This window comes from Cnephaeus nilssonii, assembly GCF_951640355.1.
Source record: "Cnephaeus nilssonii genome assembly, chromosome: 14".
NCBI lineage: Eukaryota > Metazoa > Chordata > Mammalia > Chiroptera > Vespertilionidae > Cnephaeus > Cnephaeus nilssonii.
This window is the reverse complement of record NC_137085.1, coordinates 66,219,043-66,238,014: the sequence shown is the minus strand read 5'-3', so window position 1 is coordinate 66,238,014 and position 18,972 is coordinate 66,219,043. Positions and strand designations below refer to the sequence as shown.

General features: G+C 46.1%; 2 protein-coding genes across 4 annotated transcripts in view; one reads left to right on the top strand and one right to left on the bottom strand.

Annotated features, from left to right (window-relative positions):
* The window catches only part of IFT74 (intraflagellar transport 74), a 110,156-nt gene extending 97,798 nt beyond the window's left edge, over nucleotides 1-12,358 (bottom strand). For all 3 annotated transcript variants that reach the window (XM_079790692.1, XM_079790691.1, XM_079790690.1), the window contains exons 1-2: nucleotides 12,224-12,358; nucleotides 6,990-7,131 (exon numbers count right to left, since the gene is read on the bottom strand). In XM_079790692.1, the coding sequence (XP_079646818.1) occupies nucleotides 6,990-7,112 (123 nt within the window). In that variant the 5' untranslated portion in view covers nucleotides 7,113-7,131; nucleotides 12,224-12,358. The remainder of the gene's footprint in view (nucleotides 1-6,989; nucleotides 7,132-12,223) is intronic.
* A 4,395-nt stretch (nucleotides 12,359-16,753) lies between these two features.
* The window catches only part of PLAA (phospholipase A2 activating protein), a 36,610-nt gene continuing 34,391 nt past the window's right edge, over nucleotides 16,754-18,972 (top strand). Inside the window, exon 1 of the mRNA XM_079790096.1 lies at nucleotides 16,754-16,947. Coding sequence (XP_079646222.1) covers nucleotides 16,799-16,947 — 149 coding nt within the window. The 5' untranslated portion in view covers nucleotides 16,754-16,798. The remainder of the gene's footprint in view (nucleotides 16,948-18,972) is intronic.

Genomic DNA, 18,972 nt, shown 5'->3' with positions numbered 1-18,972 from the left:
GCTACTGATATATTTATTATATATTACTGAAAGTAAAGGACAAGAATTATATATTATCATCTTCATTTTGAAAAATGCTAAAACCATCATTATATACACACTAGTGGCCCGGTGCACAAAATTCGTGCATGGGGGGGGGGGAGGTGTCCCTCAGCCCAGCCTGCACCCTCTCCAATCTGGTATCCCTCTCACAATCCAGGACTGCTGGCTCCCAACTGATTGCCTGCCTGCCTGCCTGATTGCTCCTAATTGCTTCTGCCTGCCAGCCTGATCACCCCCTAACTGCTTCCCTGCTGGCCCAATTGCCCCTGACTGTCCTCCCCTGCAGGCCTGGTCACCCCAAATTGCCCTCCCCTGCCGGCCTGGTTGCCCCTAACTACTCTCCCATGCAGACCTGGTCCCCCCAACTGCCCTCCCCTGCTGGCCTGGTTCCCACCAACTGCCCTCCCCTGTAGGCCAGGTCCCCTCCAACTGCCCTTCCCTGCTGGCCCGATAACCCCTAACTGCCCTCCCCTGCTGACCTGTTTGCCCCCAACTGCCCTCCCCTGCTGGCCTGGTCACCCCTAACTGCTCTCCCCTGGTGGCCTGGTCACCCCCAACTGCCCTCCACTGCAGGCCTGGTCTCCCCCAACTGCCCTCCCCTTTAAGCCTGGTTGTCCCAAACTGCCCTCCCCTGCAGGCCTGGTCCCCCCTCCAACTGCCCTCTCCTGCTGGCCTGGTAACCCCTAACTGCCCTCCCTTGCCAGCCTGGTCACTCCTAACTGCCCTCCCCTGCCGGCCTGGTCCCCCCCAACTGCCCTCCCCTGCTGGCCCGGTCACCCCTAACTGCCCTCCCCTGCTTGCCTGATTGCCCACAACTGCCTTCCTCTGCAGGCCATCTTGTGGCGGCCATCGTGTGTCCACATGGGAGCAGCCATCTTGTGTGTTGAAGTGATGGTCAATTTGCATATTACTCTTTTATTAGATAGGATATGTGTTAGTGTTTGTAAATAAATAGAAAAAGTCTGGAAGGATACATGTCACACTGTTGACAATGATCATACCTAGGGTAGGAGGAAACGCTGACACTTGTTTGTTTCCATATTTTACAATGAGCATTACTCTTTTAAAAACTGCAAACATTAAATAGGTAAAGCACCTGGCAAATATTAGGTGGCCAATAAATGTCATATTCCTTTTAATAATATTTAATTAACAAGCATAAATTCTTACTAGAATAAATAAAAAAGATATCCTAACTCAGTACTACATATGATTTTAGAAAAATCATTTCAGTATAAATTGATGATATTACCTGAAACTCTAGAAAAATCTCAAAAATGTAAAAAAACTGATTTCAACAAAATTATTCCCTCCCCAAAATACTGCTCTTGTGAATTAAGCATAGGACCCAACATTATCTTATAGTCCAAGCTGTATATGTACCTTATGAGGTAGTAAAACCATTTGTTGTAAACATCAGAGAAATTACCATGAATATTTTGGTGTATTCACTTCTTTCTGTGTACATATAATTTTATACTAAATTACATCACACCTGTGGTTTCTTTCTTTCAATTTAATACTATATTATATATATTATTTTCTAAAATGTGCTTTAAAAAATTTTTAATGGGTACCTAATAGTCTATAATAGGGATAGATATATAATTTTTTTATGATTCATCTGTTGCAAACCCATTTAGGTTATATTCAAATTTCACTATTATCCTACCTTATAATAGAGAAGCATGCAAATTGACTGCACCTCCGCTACGCCCACGATTGGGCCGGCGGGAGGCTGGGGGGTGGGACTCCGGGTGGCCTATCCGGTCGTTGAGAAGATCAAGATGGGGGCACCCAGTCCTCTTAGATCGGGGGTCCCTGGGGAGATTGCTACCCTGGGGAGGCGAGACCTGGCTGCCCAGACACTCAAGAGGGTATCGGGGAGATCGGCAACCTGGGGGGGCGTGGCTAGGCCCATCCCGCCGCTGCCAGGGGTCCCAGGGGCGATCGGCCGCCTGGGGGGGGCGTGGCCGGGCCCATCCCGCCCGTCCCGGGGGCGATTGGCCGCCTGGGGGGGCGTGACTGGGCCCATCCCGCCGCTGCCAGGGGTCCCAGGGGCGATTGGCCGCCTGGGGGGGCGTGGCCGGGCCCATCCCGCCGCTGCCAGGGGTCCCGGGGGCAATTGGCCGCATGGGGGGGCGTGGCCGGGCCCATCCCGCCCCTCCCGGGGGTCTCGGGGGCGATCGGCCGCCTGGGGGGGCGTGGCTGGGCCCATCCCGCCCCTCCCGGGGGTCCCGGGGCGATCGGCCGCCTGGGGGGGTGTGGCCGGGCCCATCCGGCCGCTGCCGGGGGTCCCTGGGGAGATCGGCACCCCGGGGAGGTGAGGCGGGACTCGCCCAGCCGCTCCCAGGGTCCCTGGGAACATTGCAGGCATGTGGTTGCTGAGACCCAGACCAGGCCTCTGGCCACAGATTCATAGCTTTGCGGAGACCTAGGGCAGGGATCTGCCTCATCTGCAGAGAGACAGAGGTTCTACAGTGCCCCCAAGACGTGGGTGGGCCCAGCCAGGGATCAAGGGCCATGGAAGGACTCCTGGCAGAGGGGCAAGGACCCTCACCCCTGAGGCGGGGGTTGAGGGGTGGTGCCACCTCAGTGGAGGGGTGCTGCACTCCAGGGTACTGGACTGACTGATGTGATTCAGAGAAGCTCCCAGTGCTAATGGGCCTCGCTCAGGCGGCCTTCACACTTCAGTGGCAGTGACTCCTGCTCCTGCCTTGACCCAAAAGCAAGCTCGCTACACCCTGCCCCATAGCAGAGCATGCCTAGGCAGTGAGTGGGAAGCCTTCCACCTGCTTCGGAGAAGGGGGGGCAGTAAAGAATGGGGGGAGAGGAAAGAATGTGGAGCATCCGCAATGAAGAGGTGCTTGAGAAAGACTCAGAAGCCTGACTGGAAGGTTTGTTCTGTTTGCTGGGCCGCTGCCCCTTAGGAAGCGCAAAGAGCATGGCTCTGAGGGCTTCCTGTGTGCTGAGTCAAGTTCCACAGCCAACTGGAATTGGCCTCAGTTTCCTGGTCTGTAAAATGGATGAAGCGTGTCCCAGTGCCTTCACTGAGCTTTGATGGCCAATTGAGATACTATATAAAGAAAATGAGGGAAGAAGTGAGAAAGAAAAGGAAGGACAAGCAACACAAAAGAAAGACTGAAAGGAACCTATAAACCCATTTCACTTAAATAGGGAATATAGTCAATAGTGTTGTAATGATGGTATGATGCCAGGTGGGTACTAGAAATATCGGGGAACACTTTGTAAAGTATATGATTGTCTAACCACTATTCTGTAACTAATATAAAACCTGAAACCAATACAAAATAATGTTGAATGTAAAGAAATGAAAGAAAATTGGAGTGAAATTTTTATAAATTTCAAAGTTTAAATAAAAGCTGTAAAGGAAGGAAGGGGAGAATAAAAAGTGTTTTTCATTTTGCCACTTCATTAAAAAGACAGTTGTCTTTATATGGTGCTTTTATACTTTTCTAAGTCATTATCTCATTTTAATTTCCGGGCAACTTAAAGACAAGATAAGTATTCCCTCCACTATTCAAAGAAAGGAAATCTTGGTGTCTGGTCCTAATGATTCAATCGTCAAGCCCTTATTGTAAAGCAGGGTTAGTAAAATTTTCTGTGCAGGGTCATATCTATACTAATAAAAGCCTTGGGGGTGATCAGGCCAGCAGGGGAGGGTATTTGGGGGCAATCAGGCCCGCAGAGGAGCAGTTAGGGGGCAATCAGGCCAGCAAGGGAGCAGTTAGGGGGCAATCAGGCAGGTAGGTGAGCGGTTAGGAGCCAGCCGTCCCGGATTGTGAGAGGGATGTCCAACTGCAGGTTTAGGCCCGATTCCACAGGGATCAGGCCCAAACCTGCAGTTAGACATCCCTCGAGGGGTCCCATATTAGAGAGGGTGCAAGCTGGGCTGAAGGACACCCTCCCCAGTGCACGAATTTCGTGCACCGGGCCTCTAGTAGTTATAATGAAAATGTAGCCCTAACCGGTTTGGCTCAGTGGATAGGGCGTCGGCCTGTGGACTGAAAGGTCCCAGGTTCGATTCCGGTCAAGGGCACGTACCTTGGTTGCGGGCACATCCCCAGTGGGGGGTGTGCAGGAGGCAGCTGATCGATGTTTCTCTCTCATCGATGTTTCTAACTCTCTCTCTCTCTCCCTTTCTCTCTGTAAAAAATCAATAAAATATATATTAAAAATAAATAAATAAAATATATTTTTTAAAAAGAAAATATAATAATTATCTTTATAGGATATTATTCTGCTTAGAATTATCAGTTTATAAAGTTAATGGATTTTGTTCTAATGTATTTTTCTCTGATTCACTTATTTATGACACTATCTATACATTCAAAGAGGTAATCTGCTAATTGTCTATTACGGTGTCCTAGTAACGACCAGTTTGCATATTGACAGACTAACAGGAGGCTGCACGTGCAGCAGGGGGTGGGCAGCTGGAGCCAAGTTCCCGGAGGTCTGAGGAGAGTGCCTGACAGGAGCCTGGACTGCAAAGAAGGAAGAGGAAGCGGCCACAGGGAGCTCTTCCAATCCCCCTGCATGGACACCCTACCCCAGCCCCCGCACCCCCAGAGGGGCAGACGGACACCCTACCCCAGCCCCCACACCCCTGGGGGAATGGGGAGGCAGACCAGATGGGGAGAAGACCCAGCCTTGGGGGTAGCTGCAGCCCGCACCTCCGACTCCCGGTCTCTTCCCCCACCAAACCCCGCCAGGGGCACCCACAACAATAGCACGCCGGCGACCACCCGTCAGCACCGCGGCACCTGGGGCCCGCAGTCCACCGCTGCCAGGCCCCCTCCGCTAGGGCCAGGCACGCCTCTCATCCCTACAACTCCACACCCGGGTGGAGGCAGGCCTGAGAGGCCCCCCAGAGTCAGACCCTTCCCCGCCCCGCAACAGCAGCAGTGCTGTCTCCACAGTGGAAGCGTGACACACCTCACTGGGGGCGTGGCTAAACCCACCCTCCTAGCCCACCTGGCTCCGCCTTGGCCCAGCCCCGACCCCGCTCCAAGAGATTGGAGCCCCACTGTGAGCAGGTACAGCTGTGAAACAGCCACATACAACTGAAAAAATGGCGCCAAGCAGGAAGGTTTGACAGTTACTCCCCCTTCAGCCTCGCCACCCCCTTAATGCCCTGCCCCCCGCCAGTGCCTCCAGGGATAACCACTACCACAGGGCTGCTGGCCAGAGCCTGCCCCTCCAAGGCCTGCGGAACCCTCTGCAAAGCTTCCATAGCTACAGTCCCAGGGAACAATCATGCCCTCCTCCCCTAATCAGCACCTGCTACCTGCGAGAGTATCCGAGAGCTTAAAAATAACAATCCCTTCCCATTTAGACATCACTTACTTGATGAAACATTTCTAGGTTTATTAGCTCAGAACCTCCTCGTGACAACCCAGTGAGGTAGGCGGAGAAGAAATTCCAATTCCCATGGTATATGCGTATGTATTCAGAAATGAAGCTCAGAGAGGAAAAGTGTCAAGCCCAATGGTTCCCAAGGTGCAGCACATGCCCCAAAGAGGGGGGCAATTTGATTTTAGGTGGGGGCAATTCGAGAATGAGTTAACAGTGAATTTGTTGCATTTCTTATGGTTCTAGGGGGCCTCATCTACAGCGTATCCTACATAATAAAAGGCTAATATGCACATGACCGAATAGTGGAATGAATGGTGACTATGATGCGTGCTGACCACTAGGGGGCAGACACTCAACACAGGAGCTGTCCCCTGGTAGTCAGTGTGCTCCCACAGGGGGAGCGCCGCTCAGCCTGAAGCCGGGCTCATGGCTGGTGAGCACAGCAGCAGTGGTGGGAGCCTCTCCTGCCTCCGTGGCTATGCTAAGGATGTCCGACTGACGGCTTAGGCTCACTAAGTCGTCAGTCGGACATCCCCCCAGGGCTCCCAGACTGTGAGAGGGAGCAGGCCAGGCTGAGGGACCGTCCCCCCAAGTGCATGAATTTCGTGCACCGGGCCTCTAGTCTTACATATAAGCTCTTAATATTTGTTAGAGTTTGTTTCTAGACTGCTTTGGCAACCAGAACATTGTTTTACTTATTATTTATAACATATTTTTATATTAAACTATCGTACTTTCTTTTTTCTTTTATTGTTTTAGATAAATTTTAGTTTTATAATGATATCCCCCCCATGCGTGCGTGCGCGCACACACACACACCCACACACACTACCACCAGAAGAAATCTCATTGAATTTAGATTGGTTTATAATTTAATACAGAAAGAACCCTTATATATTCTGAACTCTATGTATGACATATATATTGCAAATATTCCTTTACCAGTTTGTCATTTTTCTTTTAGCTGTTCAATAGTGTTTTCAATATGATAAATTAAAATATAAAAATACCCTCTTTTTCAGTATTTGTGTCATTTTACAAAGTCCTAGCCCATAATAAGTTTATATGAAATACTTGCCTGTGTTTTCTTCTTGTACATTTATGATTTCCCTATTTTTAAATATAAAGTTCCTAACATATCTTAAATTTTGAGTGAGGTAGGGATCAATTTTTTAAAAACAAATGGTTTTCAGTCATTTGAATGCACTACTGAATACTCCATGCTTTTTCAACTAATTTGAAATGCCACCTTAGTCATTAATTAAATTCTTACTTGCCTTGATTCTGTTTCTGGTTTATCCATTTCATTTGATTTTACACCAATACACTACACCACTTGAATACTTGTAGTTTTAAAGTACATTTGAATATCAGCATGAGCATGCCTCTTCTCTCTACAGTGTCTTCCAGACATTGTCCCACATTTATACTTCTCAACATTTTCAAAAAACAAACATGTAGTGTGTTCATAAAGTAAAGAAAGAGCAAAGAAGAATTTATTATTATAGACAGGCTTTCCAACTTTACCAAGATATATGCACAAGAATTCAATAGATTTATTTTAAACTTACTCCAGTTGCCACTCGAATATTTCCTGATGGGGGTCGGATTCCAGAAGGAGGCCTTCCTGTCAACCCAATTCCACCTCGTGAAACAGGTCGAGCTGCTGCTGAAGGTTTGTGATTACTGGCCATTGTTTGTTCACTTTAACCACTGCTTAGAAACAAGGAATAGTTCAATTCTCCTTTGATATCTTCTATAGCTATACACTAGTGACCCACATACCCTTCCTTCAAACATTTAATCCACAATGATTTTTCTTGTAAATTGCCATTCCAGGTATTACTACAAGGCTGAGCCTGATTTAATTTTGTTCAAATTTGACATTAATGTCCCATTTAGAACCATGAAATCATTTACTACAACATGACTTCCCCATTTCCTTATCTATATATAAAAAAGGCTAATATGCAAAGTGACCCCTCGGGAGTTTGACCAGAGACCGGGAGTTTGATCACCCGCTATGTTGTGCGCTGACCACCAGGGGGTGGCGCGGAATGAAGGAAGGCCCTGGCCCACAGCCAGAAGGCCCCGATCGGCCCTGATCACCAGCCAGGCCTAGGGACCCTACCTGTGCACGAATTTCGTGCACTGGGCCTCTAGTTATCTTATCAAAATACAAACCCCTCTAGTTATCTCTCCCATGCTCTTATCCCATAGGCCGGTAAGTTTTCCTCCCCTGACATATACAGCTTCTTTCTGATCTCCTAATCTTTTCTCTGTGCTTTCTGGTCCATGATTGACTCCCTTAAATTTTGAGTCCTGTTATGAAGTACTTCCATTTACTGTTCCCTTTAACAAAATATTGGCTTTCCCAAAAGCTCTTTTGGTAATGAAGGCTGTTTTAGCTTCCAATGCTACAATTCCAAAGTTAAGGAAAGTATGTGGCATTCTCCTTGCTTTCCAATGTCACTTTCTAAACATTATTCTTCCTCCCTGGCCTGTGTTTCTCAGTGGTTAGAGCGTTGGCCTGTGCACTGAAGGGTCCTGGCTTTGGTTCCTGATGAAGGACCTGTACAACTGGGTTGCAGGTTTGATCCCTGGCTCCAGTCAGGATGTGTGTGGGAGGCAACCAATCAATGTGTCCTCTCACATCAATGTTTGTTTCTATCTCTCTTTCTCTCTCTCCCCTTTCCACTCTCTGTAAAAATCAATGGAAAAAATACCCTTGATTGAGGATTAATAACAACAAAAAACATTATTTTTCTCCAAGTATTTTAAAAATAAACAGAACTCTCTTCCTTTGAGGACCAGGGAATACAACCATATTGCCTTGGATCTTTCCTGGTTGTTTTTATCTAGGTACCTCCTACTCTCTCCCCCAACTTCAGTAAGGTCTTTATACCTAGTTTAGTCTATTCCAGTCCCACTAACATCCTGGTTGATTTTCATATGGATACTGGATTCAATATCTAAATTCTAGTTTCACAGTTTCCTCACCTAAATTTGGCAATCATCTCAACTTCATTTCAGATACCATGGCCAGACCAGGAGCTTGTCACCATCTGGAATTACTTAATCTCAAATATTTAAGTGAAATACTTCATTCTCTGACTTTCATCTCTTCTTCTACCCCTTTCTCATCTTTATTCTCACTACGCCTTTTTTAAAGATAAACCATTTCCTTAATTCACTCATTCTCTCCCAGTTCATCAACCCCTTCCTTTACTCATCAGAATATTATTTAAGGTTTTGGCTGATACTTTAGAATAACACTTTTTAAATTATGAATCATGACCTATTAGTGGGGTTATAAGAACAATTTGGCAGATTATGTTTTAAACATTAAATAAAATAGAAAATGTAAGAGTTCACTGCACATATAGGAAGGATATTGTTTCATTAAATTTTTGTTTCAGTTATATTTATATAAATTTACACATATATTTGTATTGATCTGTAATGACATAAAATGTATGTCCTGTTATAAGTCATGTTCAAAAGTTTTAAAGAAATTGATCTAGAGAGAGAAAATGGAGAAAAAGAGTGCTCAAGACTCTACCTGAAGAGATGGTAGAAGAGACTAAAAATGAAGGCCAAGAAAGCAAATAGAAAAACTAGGAGTATGTGTCAGAGATCCCAAGAGAAAGCAAGAATGGTCAGCCAGGCCATTACTGTTAGGAATTCAAATAAGATGAACACTGAAATGTCCATTGAATTCCCCATCGAAAAAGCCATTAATGACCTTCACTTCTTTACACTAAACTACTGTGTCTCATAAGCACCACCAATTATTTCATATCCTTGAACTTTCCTCAACTAATCTGGCAAAATCAGAAATTCTCCTCTACATCCAACCTAGACTACTGAACATGGCTGGTAGAAATCATAACTATACAGACTGGAATACTGCAAAGTAACAGTCACCAAAACTTAGCTGTACCCTCATCGAGGAAAATTTCATTTATCCTTGACAAGCGACTTTTCTCCTAAATGATTCCAACCCTTAGCCATCTTCCTATCTACACTCTGCTCCTGCCACTCTCAGCAGATGACTCGATTTCCTACTAATCTGACAAAATTCGGACTTGAAATCCACCATGTTTGGAGTACACGCCCTTGTTTAAGATTAATCTCTATTCTGACTTACCCTCCTGATTCCATCTTCTTTGGGACATTAGACTCCCTTTCCTTGTCCCCTCTCCTCCCACCCCAATCTTCTTTGGAATTATCCCACTCCATCCTATATCTTTAAACTTTCTTCATTCTTTCAGTCTGTTATGTTTAATATTTCTTAACCTTAAAAATTAAGTTATTGATCCTGAAACCACTTTTAACTCTGTCCCATATATCCTATTCCTATGTAGCCAAACTCTCAAGAATAGCTTATACCCACTATTCTCTACCTTTTTAATTTCCACTATCCCCTCAATTTCTACTATTCCATTCAAATGGCCCTTGCCAATGCAGCTAGGGATGTAAATGGCATCTGTTACTGGTGACCACTCCTACATGAGACCATTTCCATGACACTCCCCTCTTGTGGTTCCTTTTTCAGATCTTCCTCTTGGTAACACTTCTAGTCACACAAGTCAGAAACTCAGTCTTGATTTCTTCCTCTCCCTTATTTCCCATAGCTAATCACATAGCCCTACTGATTTTATTTATTCATAAATGTTTAACATGTACCTTTTTCTCTATTCCTATAGCACTGTTCAGGGTCTGATGGACTCAGGTGGACTATTATACTGGCCTCCTTACTGGTCTGCTTGTCTAACACACATCTTGCCTGTTATCTTTCCTAGAAATCTTTCCACAACTAGTCCATAACCACCCCTTCTTAAATTTTAAGTTATAGGCTTGTCCTGTATGCTACTATGCATCCTGGGCATATCTCTATCCCAGTATATGTCATACCAATTGAAATTATCTGCTTAAATATTTCTCTCCCTTGAGGACAAGCCCTGGATCTCATTCATCTTTAGGTCCCCAGTATCTACTAGTACATCAGCGCCAGGCAAAAACTGTCCTCCTTTGGTTTTTTTTAATCCTCACCTGAGGATATTTTTCCATTGGTTTTTAGGTAGAGTGGAAGAGAGAGGGAAAGAGAGAGAAACATCGGTGTGAGAGAAACACACAGACTGGTTGCCTACTAGGGCTCTGTTCTCCTTTGTATTTTCTGAATTTCCTCCCACATTTAGGCATTATAAATTACAAAACTTTATTATATTATTAAAAAAGAAACGAATTGCCCTAGCTGGTTTGGTTCAGTGGATAGAGCATTGGCCTGCGGACTTAAGGGTCCCAGGTTCGATTCCAGTCAAGGGCACATGCCCGGGTTGCAGGCTCAATCCCCAGTGGGGGGCATGCAGGAGGCAGCTGATCAATGATTCTCTCTCATCATTGATGTTTCTATCTCTCTCTCCCTCTCCCTTCCTCTCTGAAATCAATTAAAAAAAAACACACGAATCATTTCTTGAACTAAAATGATTTCTCAGTTTCTACACTCCATGCCCACTTCTTGGATTGCTTTTATTCTATAATCTTTCGTCCTTTTTCTTGTAACTCTAACTATGTTGATGATCATAAATCAATGTCTCCAGGTGTGTCCTTTAACCTGGGCACCAATTCTAAATTTTCAACTGTTTATTAGAAATTTCTACTCAGATATCCCATTATCACTTCCTATTAGTATGTTCACACCAAACTGAAAATCTTCTCATTCCAAATAGATCTATGGTTCTATTTCCTTGCCATTTTGAACTAGGTGGACAAAGTAAGAGAGTTATTATTATTTCAAATGGAAAAGGGAATTTTATGAAATAACATTTTGAAAGGCAGACCAGGTCTATGGTCAAAATGATTTCTCCCAAAGAAAGCTAACACAGTAAACCTCTGTTTCCAGCAGAATTACTCAACCTTACTCTAGCTTTCCTGATAACTTTAAGAAAGTGTACAATAGCCGAAGTGTTGCTCGGTGGTTGAGCATGGATATAGGAGGTCATGGTTGGATTCCTGGTCAGGGCACATGCCAGAGTTGCCGCTGGAGCCCCAGTAGAGGGCGTGCAGGAGGCAGCCTATCAATGATTCTTTCCCTCTGAAATCAATAAAAAAAAAAATATTTAAAAAAATAAAATTTACAGTGTATCAGATTTCTACCTCATTTTCTTTGCCACTGCTTTCTATCATGATAAAAGCACAGTATGAGGTCAGTCCTAGGTGGCAATATAAAAGGGAGGGGTCTAGTAACAAAAAAGCCACTAATTTGGGGGTTATTCATACATACTCCGAGAAGCCTGGCCTTTGGCTCCAGAAAGATAAAGGATACAAACTTCAGCTCTGACAGTTACCACCTCTGGGGGTGTATCCTCAGCTGTAAAACTGAAGGGGGCCACAGCCTCTCTCTTGCAGAGCTGTTAAAATTACAGATAGCATATATAAAACACCGGGCTCCTAACTGTGATTACTATCGCTATCTTCCCTAAACCAGCCATTTTAACACATATCAAGAAGTGTGAAGTTGCTAAGCCCCTTCTGCTATAAAGGGCAGACAGACATCTATTATTTTGAGTAAAACCTCTGAACCCTAAGAATTTTTTCTTTGCGGCTCTTGAATCCTTCCCATTGGTCTCGCCTTGGCAGGTCTGCTCAGGGGACAGCGAGAGGTCTCCCTGCACGCTTTCAGGCCCGAGAATCCCAGAAAAACGGAGAGATCGGACTTGTTTTGTTTGAGCGCATCCGCATCTCCAAGGTGAGATACTAGGTCCGGAGGGATGGAGGGAGATAGGGACTCGGGATTTCTCACCTGTGCCGGCGCGGCAGGAGGGAGGTCGGCAGGCGCGGCTAAGCCACCACCGGGAGCACCAGTCCGCCCCACGAACGCGCCCACTCGCCCACCCCGGCGCAGCTTTCCGGGGCCCTCGGGGCTGAAACCACTGGAGGCTCCGCGCCTCCGCGTATCCCGGCAACGGGGGCGGGGCGGAGGAGGCCCCTCCTCCTGATTGGCCAATCCCTGGCCTCGACTCCTAGTACCTCCTGGCCCAGCGAGAGTACAAAGTTCTCGCGAGATTTGAGTCACTCCAGGCTTTTCTGGAAAGAAGGGAAGGCAGCCAGCTGACTGGGGAAGAGTATTTTATTTGAAAACCTTGTGGGTTTTGTTTCAAATAATCAGAACAACCCCTCCGATTGTGTGCCCGGTCTGTACTCACAAGTTTTATTCCATTCCTATGTACTCTCCCGTCTGTTACCTTGTAATACGTTGTTTTGTTTCAATGTTTTGATTTTTTAGAGAGGAAGGAGGAAGGAAGAGGGAGAGATGGAAACATCCCTGATGGAGAAACATTGACTCGCTACCTTTTGCACCCCCACCCCCCGCCCTGCTGGGGATCCAGCCTGCGACCCGGGCAGGTGCCCTGCCTGGGAATCCAACCGGTGACCTCTTGGTTCATGGGTCACGAAACTGAACCACGGAGCCACACCAGCCGGGCAGTAGGTTGAGTTTTCAATAAAAGTTGTTTGATGTTATTCTGTGGGAGGCAGCATTGCACAGACTTTTTGCATCCAGTTAGAGGTAGTTTTCCTTCCTGTTGGGACTGCACAGCGTACACAATACAGCGTTAAGTATGGGTGCAATTCTGGTGCCTTCTGTTCCTCCTCATCTTACTGGAAGCTTCAAATCTTTAAGCTTCCTTTCAGAGTTCTTTTGACTCACGTTTGTGAGAATGGCTGAAAAAAAATTGCAAGTCGTTTTTTAAAAGTTATTTTGAAATCAGTGTGTTGTGTTTTTTTTTTAAAGAAAACCAATATAAGAAATACTGCACCTCTCTAATAAAATAACTTGCAGTTTATTTTCTTCAGTCTTCCTACATATAGACGGACCTTAAATGTTATTGCAGGTGATAGGGGTCCGGCTACACAGGTACCATCATAACATGTGTATACATCGGACTTGGAGCCCTTTTCACATTATTTCCCACTCACATACATTATTTACCTCCAAATTTATTATGTGCCTGCGTGAAAGTAGTTTAAAATCAACGCCATACAAAGTTGTTATAGACACCTCTCACCAATACCAGAGACGTGTTACCAGACAAAACAGCCCCCTGAGCCCGTGGGAGAGGGCTGTCCCCAACCTCAATCCTTGTCTTCTCATAGAAATAAATTTACACGAGAGACCTTGACTGTGTTGTGAAAAGCCAATTTATTAAAGCATTTAAAGCATGCATCTTTATTGAAAAAAAGCAAACGCAAAGCAAGCAAACCTATACATCTGGCTTATGAAACACATCTTAGCTAATCTGAAGAGCAGGTTGGATGGGACTCTGAGGCATTAAATACCCTCCTGTCTATAGGTCTCAAAATTCCTCTGCTGAATATTTTGGTACAGCCCCACCCCCTGCCTTTTTTTTTTTTTTTTTTAATTTGTTGTGGCCTTCCCAGAAATTATGAGAAACACCTGGCAACCTTATCTTGCCAGGTCTGGAGACTGCTGGCTTCTCTGCTTAGGGAGTAAAACTGCCCCTTGTTCCTTTCCCCTTTCCTCCTCCCGTTCCTTATTCTCTCATTAGGGAGGTTTTGTTGACCATTTGCTCTCATGTGCTTGGCTGGGGAAGATAATGGCTTGTTAGTTACAAACTGGCTGCAAACTGCCCATACTGTTTGGCCTTGTTTTAACTTTCCTGTCTTCGTTTCCCTATTTCTCCTGCCCTGGAATCCTGTAACAAAATAATGTTACGGGGCTGAGTTCTCACTTAAAGTTTGTAAAATATTTTCATTAAACTGTACAATTTGATCCCAACATATTTGTAGTGGTCCTTTTTTCCTTTTGGTCATTGTAGTGAAGGGTAGTCGAATTTGCCACCTCAGAATATGTCACTTTGGTATAAGGATTATTTTCAGCTGAAGGCAATTGAAAAGCATACAAGAAAAGCTCTTTAAAATTCCTCTATTTCCTCAAAAGAGGACATAAATTTTCAAAGATTTCCCTTCTTGCACATGAGGAACCTACACAACCAACTTTACTAATTCATCTTTACCTACCATATGTTTCTCATATATTTGCCTTTCCGTAATTTGATGTCTGTAAATATTTAAGGTCCTTTTCTTTTTGTTGCTTACATAAAAAATTTATTGTTCCTTTGTTAAGGTGCTCTAGCCACCTTTGTGAGTTACTCATCCCTGAGTTTTTCTCTTGAATATATGCCATATTAACAAACTTTTTAGTTTTTCTCCTGCTAATCTTTTGTTACAGAGCCCCAGCAGAAAACCTAAAGGGTAGAAAGAAAAGATTCCTTCCCCTACAAACTTTTAACTGTCCAACCACTCCATATATTGTCGGAGAGGTTATTGATGTTATGCATATTTCTCCCCTTAGCGCTTTTATTGTTTTTTAAAAAAATATATTGATTTTTTTAACATATATATTTTATTGATTTTTTACAGAGAAGAGTAGAGAGTTAGAAACATCGATGAGAGAGAAACATTGATCAGCTGCCTCCTGCACACCTCCTACTGGGGATGTGCCCACAACCAAGGTACATGCCCTTGACCAGAATCAAACCTGGGACCCCTTAGTCCGCAGGCTGATGCTCTATCCACTGAGCCAAACCAGTTAGGCTTTTTTATTGATTTTTGAGAGAGAGAGAGAGAGAGAGAGAGAGAGAGACGTGATTTGTTGTTCCACTTTTTTATGCATTCATTGATTCTTGTATGTGTCCTGACGGGGATCCAACCCAAACCTTGGCTATCTGGAGGACGTTCTAAGCAACTGAGTTACCCAGCCACGGACTCCTCCTTGGTGCTTTTATTTTTTTTCATATTTTTTAATGTTTTTATTGATTTTAGAGAGAGAGAGAGAGGGAGGGAGGGAGGGAGAAACATCAATTGTTGTCCCCTGGATACACCCTACTGGGTATGAAGCCCGCAAAGGGGTATGGGCCCTGACCAGGAATAAACCTGTGACCTTTTGGTGCATGGGAAGACAATCCAGCCAGGGCTCCCCCTCAGTGCTTCTAAAGATATGGAAGGGGGATCCAGCATTTCTCATTTGTTTACAGATGTTGTTACTGGGAAACCCCCGGTTGGACTCGGGCTGCCTGTCCAGCTACCTGTGGCTGTGTCCGATAAGGAAGGCAGGGTTGAATCATATAAGGCATTTATTGAGAAGGCTAGCCAATCAAGAAGATAGGGAGCTTATAAGCACTCAAATCCTGTTTTACAGCAAGGTACAAGGGACAGGATTATAAAGGGGAAGGGGTTAGGGTGAATGGAATTCATCTTCATGTAGTCCTGGAGGTCCAAAGAAGTCAGCTATTGTCCTTAATCATCAGGTGATGAGATGATTATTTTGACTCCTGGTGGGTTGGTCTGACCATGTGTATAGGTTCTGCTTGCTGGATTCACAGCTGAGTCACTTCCTTAATCGCTTTGCACAAGTCTTAAAAAGGAAACTTAAGAAAAATTTAACCCCCTACTCACATATAATAAACTTAACCCCCTATTCACATAAGTATGTGTTCTAGGATTTAAAATGATTATTTTTCAAATTAATTTAGGTGCTCTATCAGATTATAAGTCCCCCTATCAACATGAGAGTTGAAACTATTTGAAATCTTTAAAATGCTTAACACAAAATATAATGTTTTAACTACCAAGACCCCAGTTTGGTGTTCACAGAATTTAAGGCAAGCGATTGTTTCCAATTTGGCCCCAAATTCTCTCGTCTTAATTTAAAAAAAAAAAAACAACACAAAACACACGTTTAACCTGTTAAGGTATCAGGAGACTATGCAAAGGTTTGGGGAACTCCACAGAAAGCTGCCCTAACAGATCACTCTAAGTACCCTCAATAAACCTTAACTCTGCAGACCAAGATTTAAAATATCAGGATTTCGCGCATCTGCGGCACACGCCACACTGTCGCGCGGCATTGTGGGATTTGTAGTCCCAGCCAGCCTCCCGGATTGTACTGTACAGTTCAGCCCGGGCTCAGAAAAAAACGCGGTTTTTGGCCAGGGCCGGGTTTGGGGCGCCTGCGCACCACGGGCGAGCTTTGTGGCTTTTCCCGGACCCCCGGTCCCGAGCGCAGGTGGGCAGCAGCCTCGCTCCCCTTCGGCCGACGGGCGGGCGCGCACGCTCTGCGTCACGCGGGCCGGGGCTGATGATAAATTCCGGCGTGCTTGTCAGGGTTGCTGTGTCACTCGGCCCGCCCGGCGCGCCCCTCCCCGGCCGCCCTTCCGCACTGGCGCTCGGGCTCTTCCGGTCACAGAGCGCCTCTGCCCTGCAAGTCCCTCTCCCGCCGCGGCCCTTCGCACACCCCACCGCCCCTGCCGACTGATCTAGCTCGCGTCCGGGCCCGGGCGCCCGACCGACCGGGGCCATGGAGAGCGTCGCCGCCAGGTATCGACTGAGCTGCTCGCTCCAGGGCCACGAGCTGGACGTGCGGGGCCTGGTGTGCTGCCTCTATCCGCCGGGGGCCTTTGTGTCCGTGTCCCGGGACCGCACCACCCGCCTCTGGGTCCCGGACAGGTGAGCGCTGCGAGCTCGGCACCCCCTCGCCCCTGACTGTGTTGCGGGCTTCCTGCCGCGAGTGGGAAGAGGGCGAACCTTCCTTCCCGGCTGCGTCCTGCCCGCTCCCTTCCTCCCCGGCCTGCGCTTGGGGCTGCGTTCCCTCCCGGTTCCGAGAGCACGGGCGCTCGGGGCGCGCGGTGGAAGCAACCGGTGCGCTTTGGTGGAAGGAGCAGCGGATTGGGGGGACCGAGACCTGCTTTCGTGTCCCGACTTGACCACTGGCGAGTGGGTGACCTTGGACGAACTTCTTTCTTTCCTCTCGGGGCTTCAGTTTTTGGACGAGGATGTCCCTTGTTGCTTTGAGATTTGAAAATTGATGGACGCCCCGTGCACCCTCCTAAATGAGGCAACGTGAAAGCATCTGCTCTAGAATTTGCTCTGTAGTCTTCCTTCCCGTTTGAGAACCTTAGTTCTCAAAAATTGCATTGCAGAAAGTTGTCCAAGTCAGAGTTTCTTAGTCTGGGGTCTGTGATGGGCTTAGATGGAGGGGATGAAATCTCTCAGATGTTTTATGGACGTGTTTCTTTTTGAGGAGAGAAAGTCCATTGCCTCCTAACTCACAAATAAAGGCACAAAAGGTTAAGCTCCAGTTCAAATCAAGTTCAAGAGTTCAGCCTTGATTTGGCTGATGGTAACCGGAAATTTAGGACCTGGAAAACAGATTTCAGTTCAGGAAGAAAAATTGAGGGGAGTTACTTTGTTAGCCTCCCATTGGTAGAAGGTTTCACACAGAGTTTGGGTTATCCGTAAATTCAGATGATAACTATGGATTGAGTGCACTCTAATTTGTTTGATTTCCTGAAGAAGAGGACAGACAAGTTCTGTGTTTCATAGAACTTGCTTATAATGTGGAAAGAAAGATGGATCAAAAAACAATCTTCTACACTAATAAAAGGTTAATATGCTAACTAGACTGGGAGACCTTCTGGACAAAGCCATGGTGGCAGGACCAAGGCAGATCAGGCCAGGAGGGGAGGGCAGTTGGGGGTGATCAGGCCAGCAGGCGGGAAGGGGGGGGCAGTTTGGGGCCAGCAGGCCAGCATGCAGAGTGGTTAGGGACAATCAGGCAGGCAGGCAGGCAGGCGAGCGGTTAGGAGCCATTGGTCCCAGATTGCGAGAGGGGTGTCCGACTGCTGGTTTATGCCCTATCCCTGTGGGATCGACAGTTGGACATCCCCTGAGGGGTCCCAGATTAGAGAGGGGTGCAGGCCAAGCTGAGGGACATCCCCCACCCGACCCCCATGCATGAATTTCGTGCACCGGGCCACCAGTAAAAAATAATTACATATTTGGCATGAGGGAAACAAGTATCCATATAGAGTTGAGTGGAGAGAGATGTTAAAGAAGGAAGCCTCTCTGAGCAAGTGTTTTCATTTTTTAATCTGACACAGATGGGAGCCAGGAATAAGGAAGGTTGAATTGGAAGAGTACTGTAGGTGGTAGGAGGGACAAACACAGAGGCCCTGGACGGAGAAAGAAGAAAGCCCCTTTGTGCAGGAGGGAACGGGCTGTCAGGTGGGGCAGGTCTTTGAGGGCTGGGGAAGGGTTGTAGTAGTTCTAAGCCCTTAAAGGGTTTCAAGCAAGGAGCAGCATGGTTGGATTTACCTGTTGAGAAATTCCTGCTAGCCGCTGGTGGAGGACAGACTGCAAAGGGGAAATGTGGAAGTGGATCATTTTGGAGGCTTTTGCAGTAGTGTAGCCAAGACATGATAGACTAGACTAGGAATATTGTAGAGCAGACTCCTGTATTGAATTGGAGATGGCTTCTAAAGGTCTCTCCTAAGGTTTTGTGATATTCCAAACCACCTCGTAATAGTAGTGTGTATTTGAATACCATTACTGTTAATGTGTACATTTAAAATTGAGGTCAGTAGAAGCACATGCCCACTAGGATATAAACATTGAAGTGAGGAGTATCTAAAGGGGATGCCAGTTGTCATGTCTCCGTCTGTGCATGTTGTGTATGAGTGAGCTAGCTAGGTT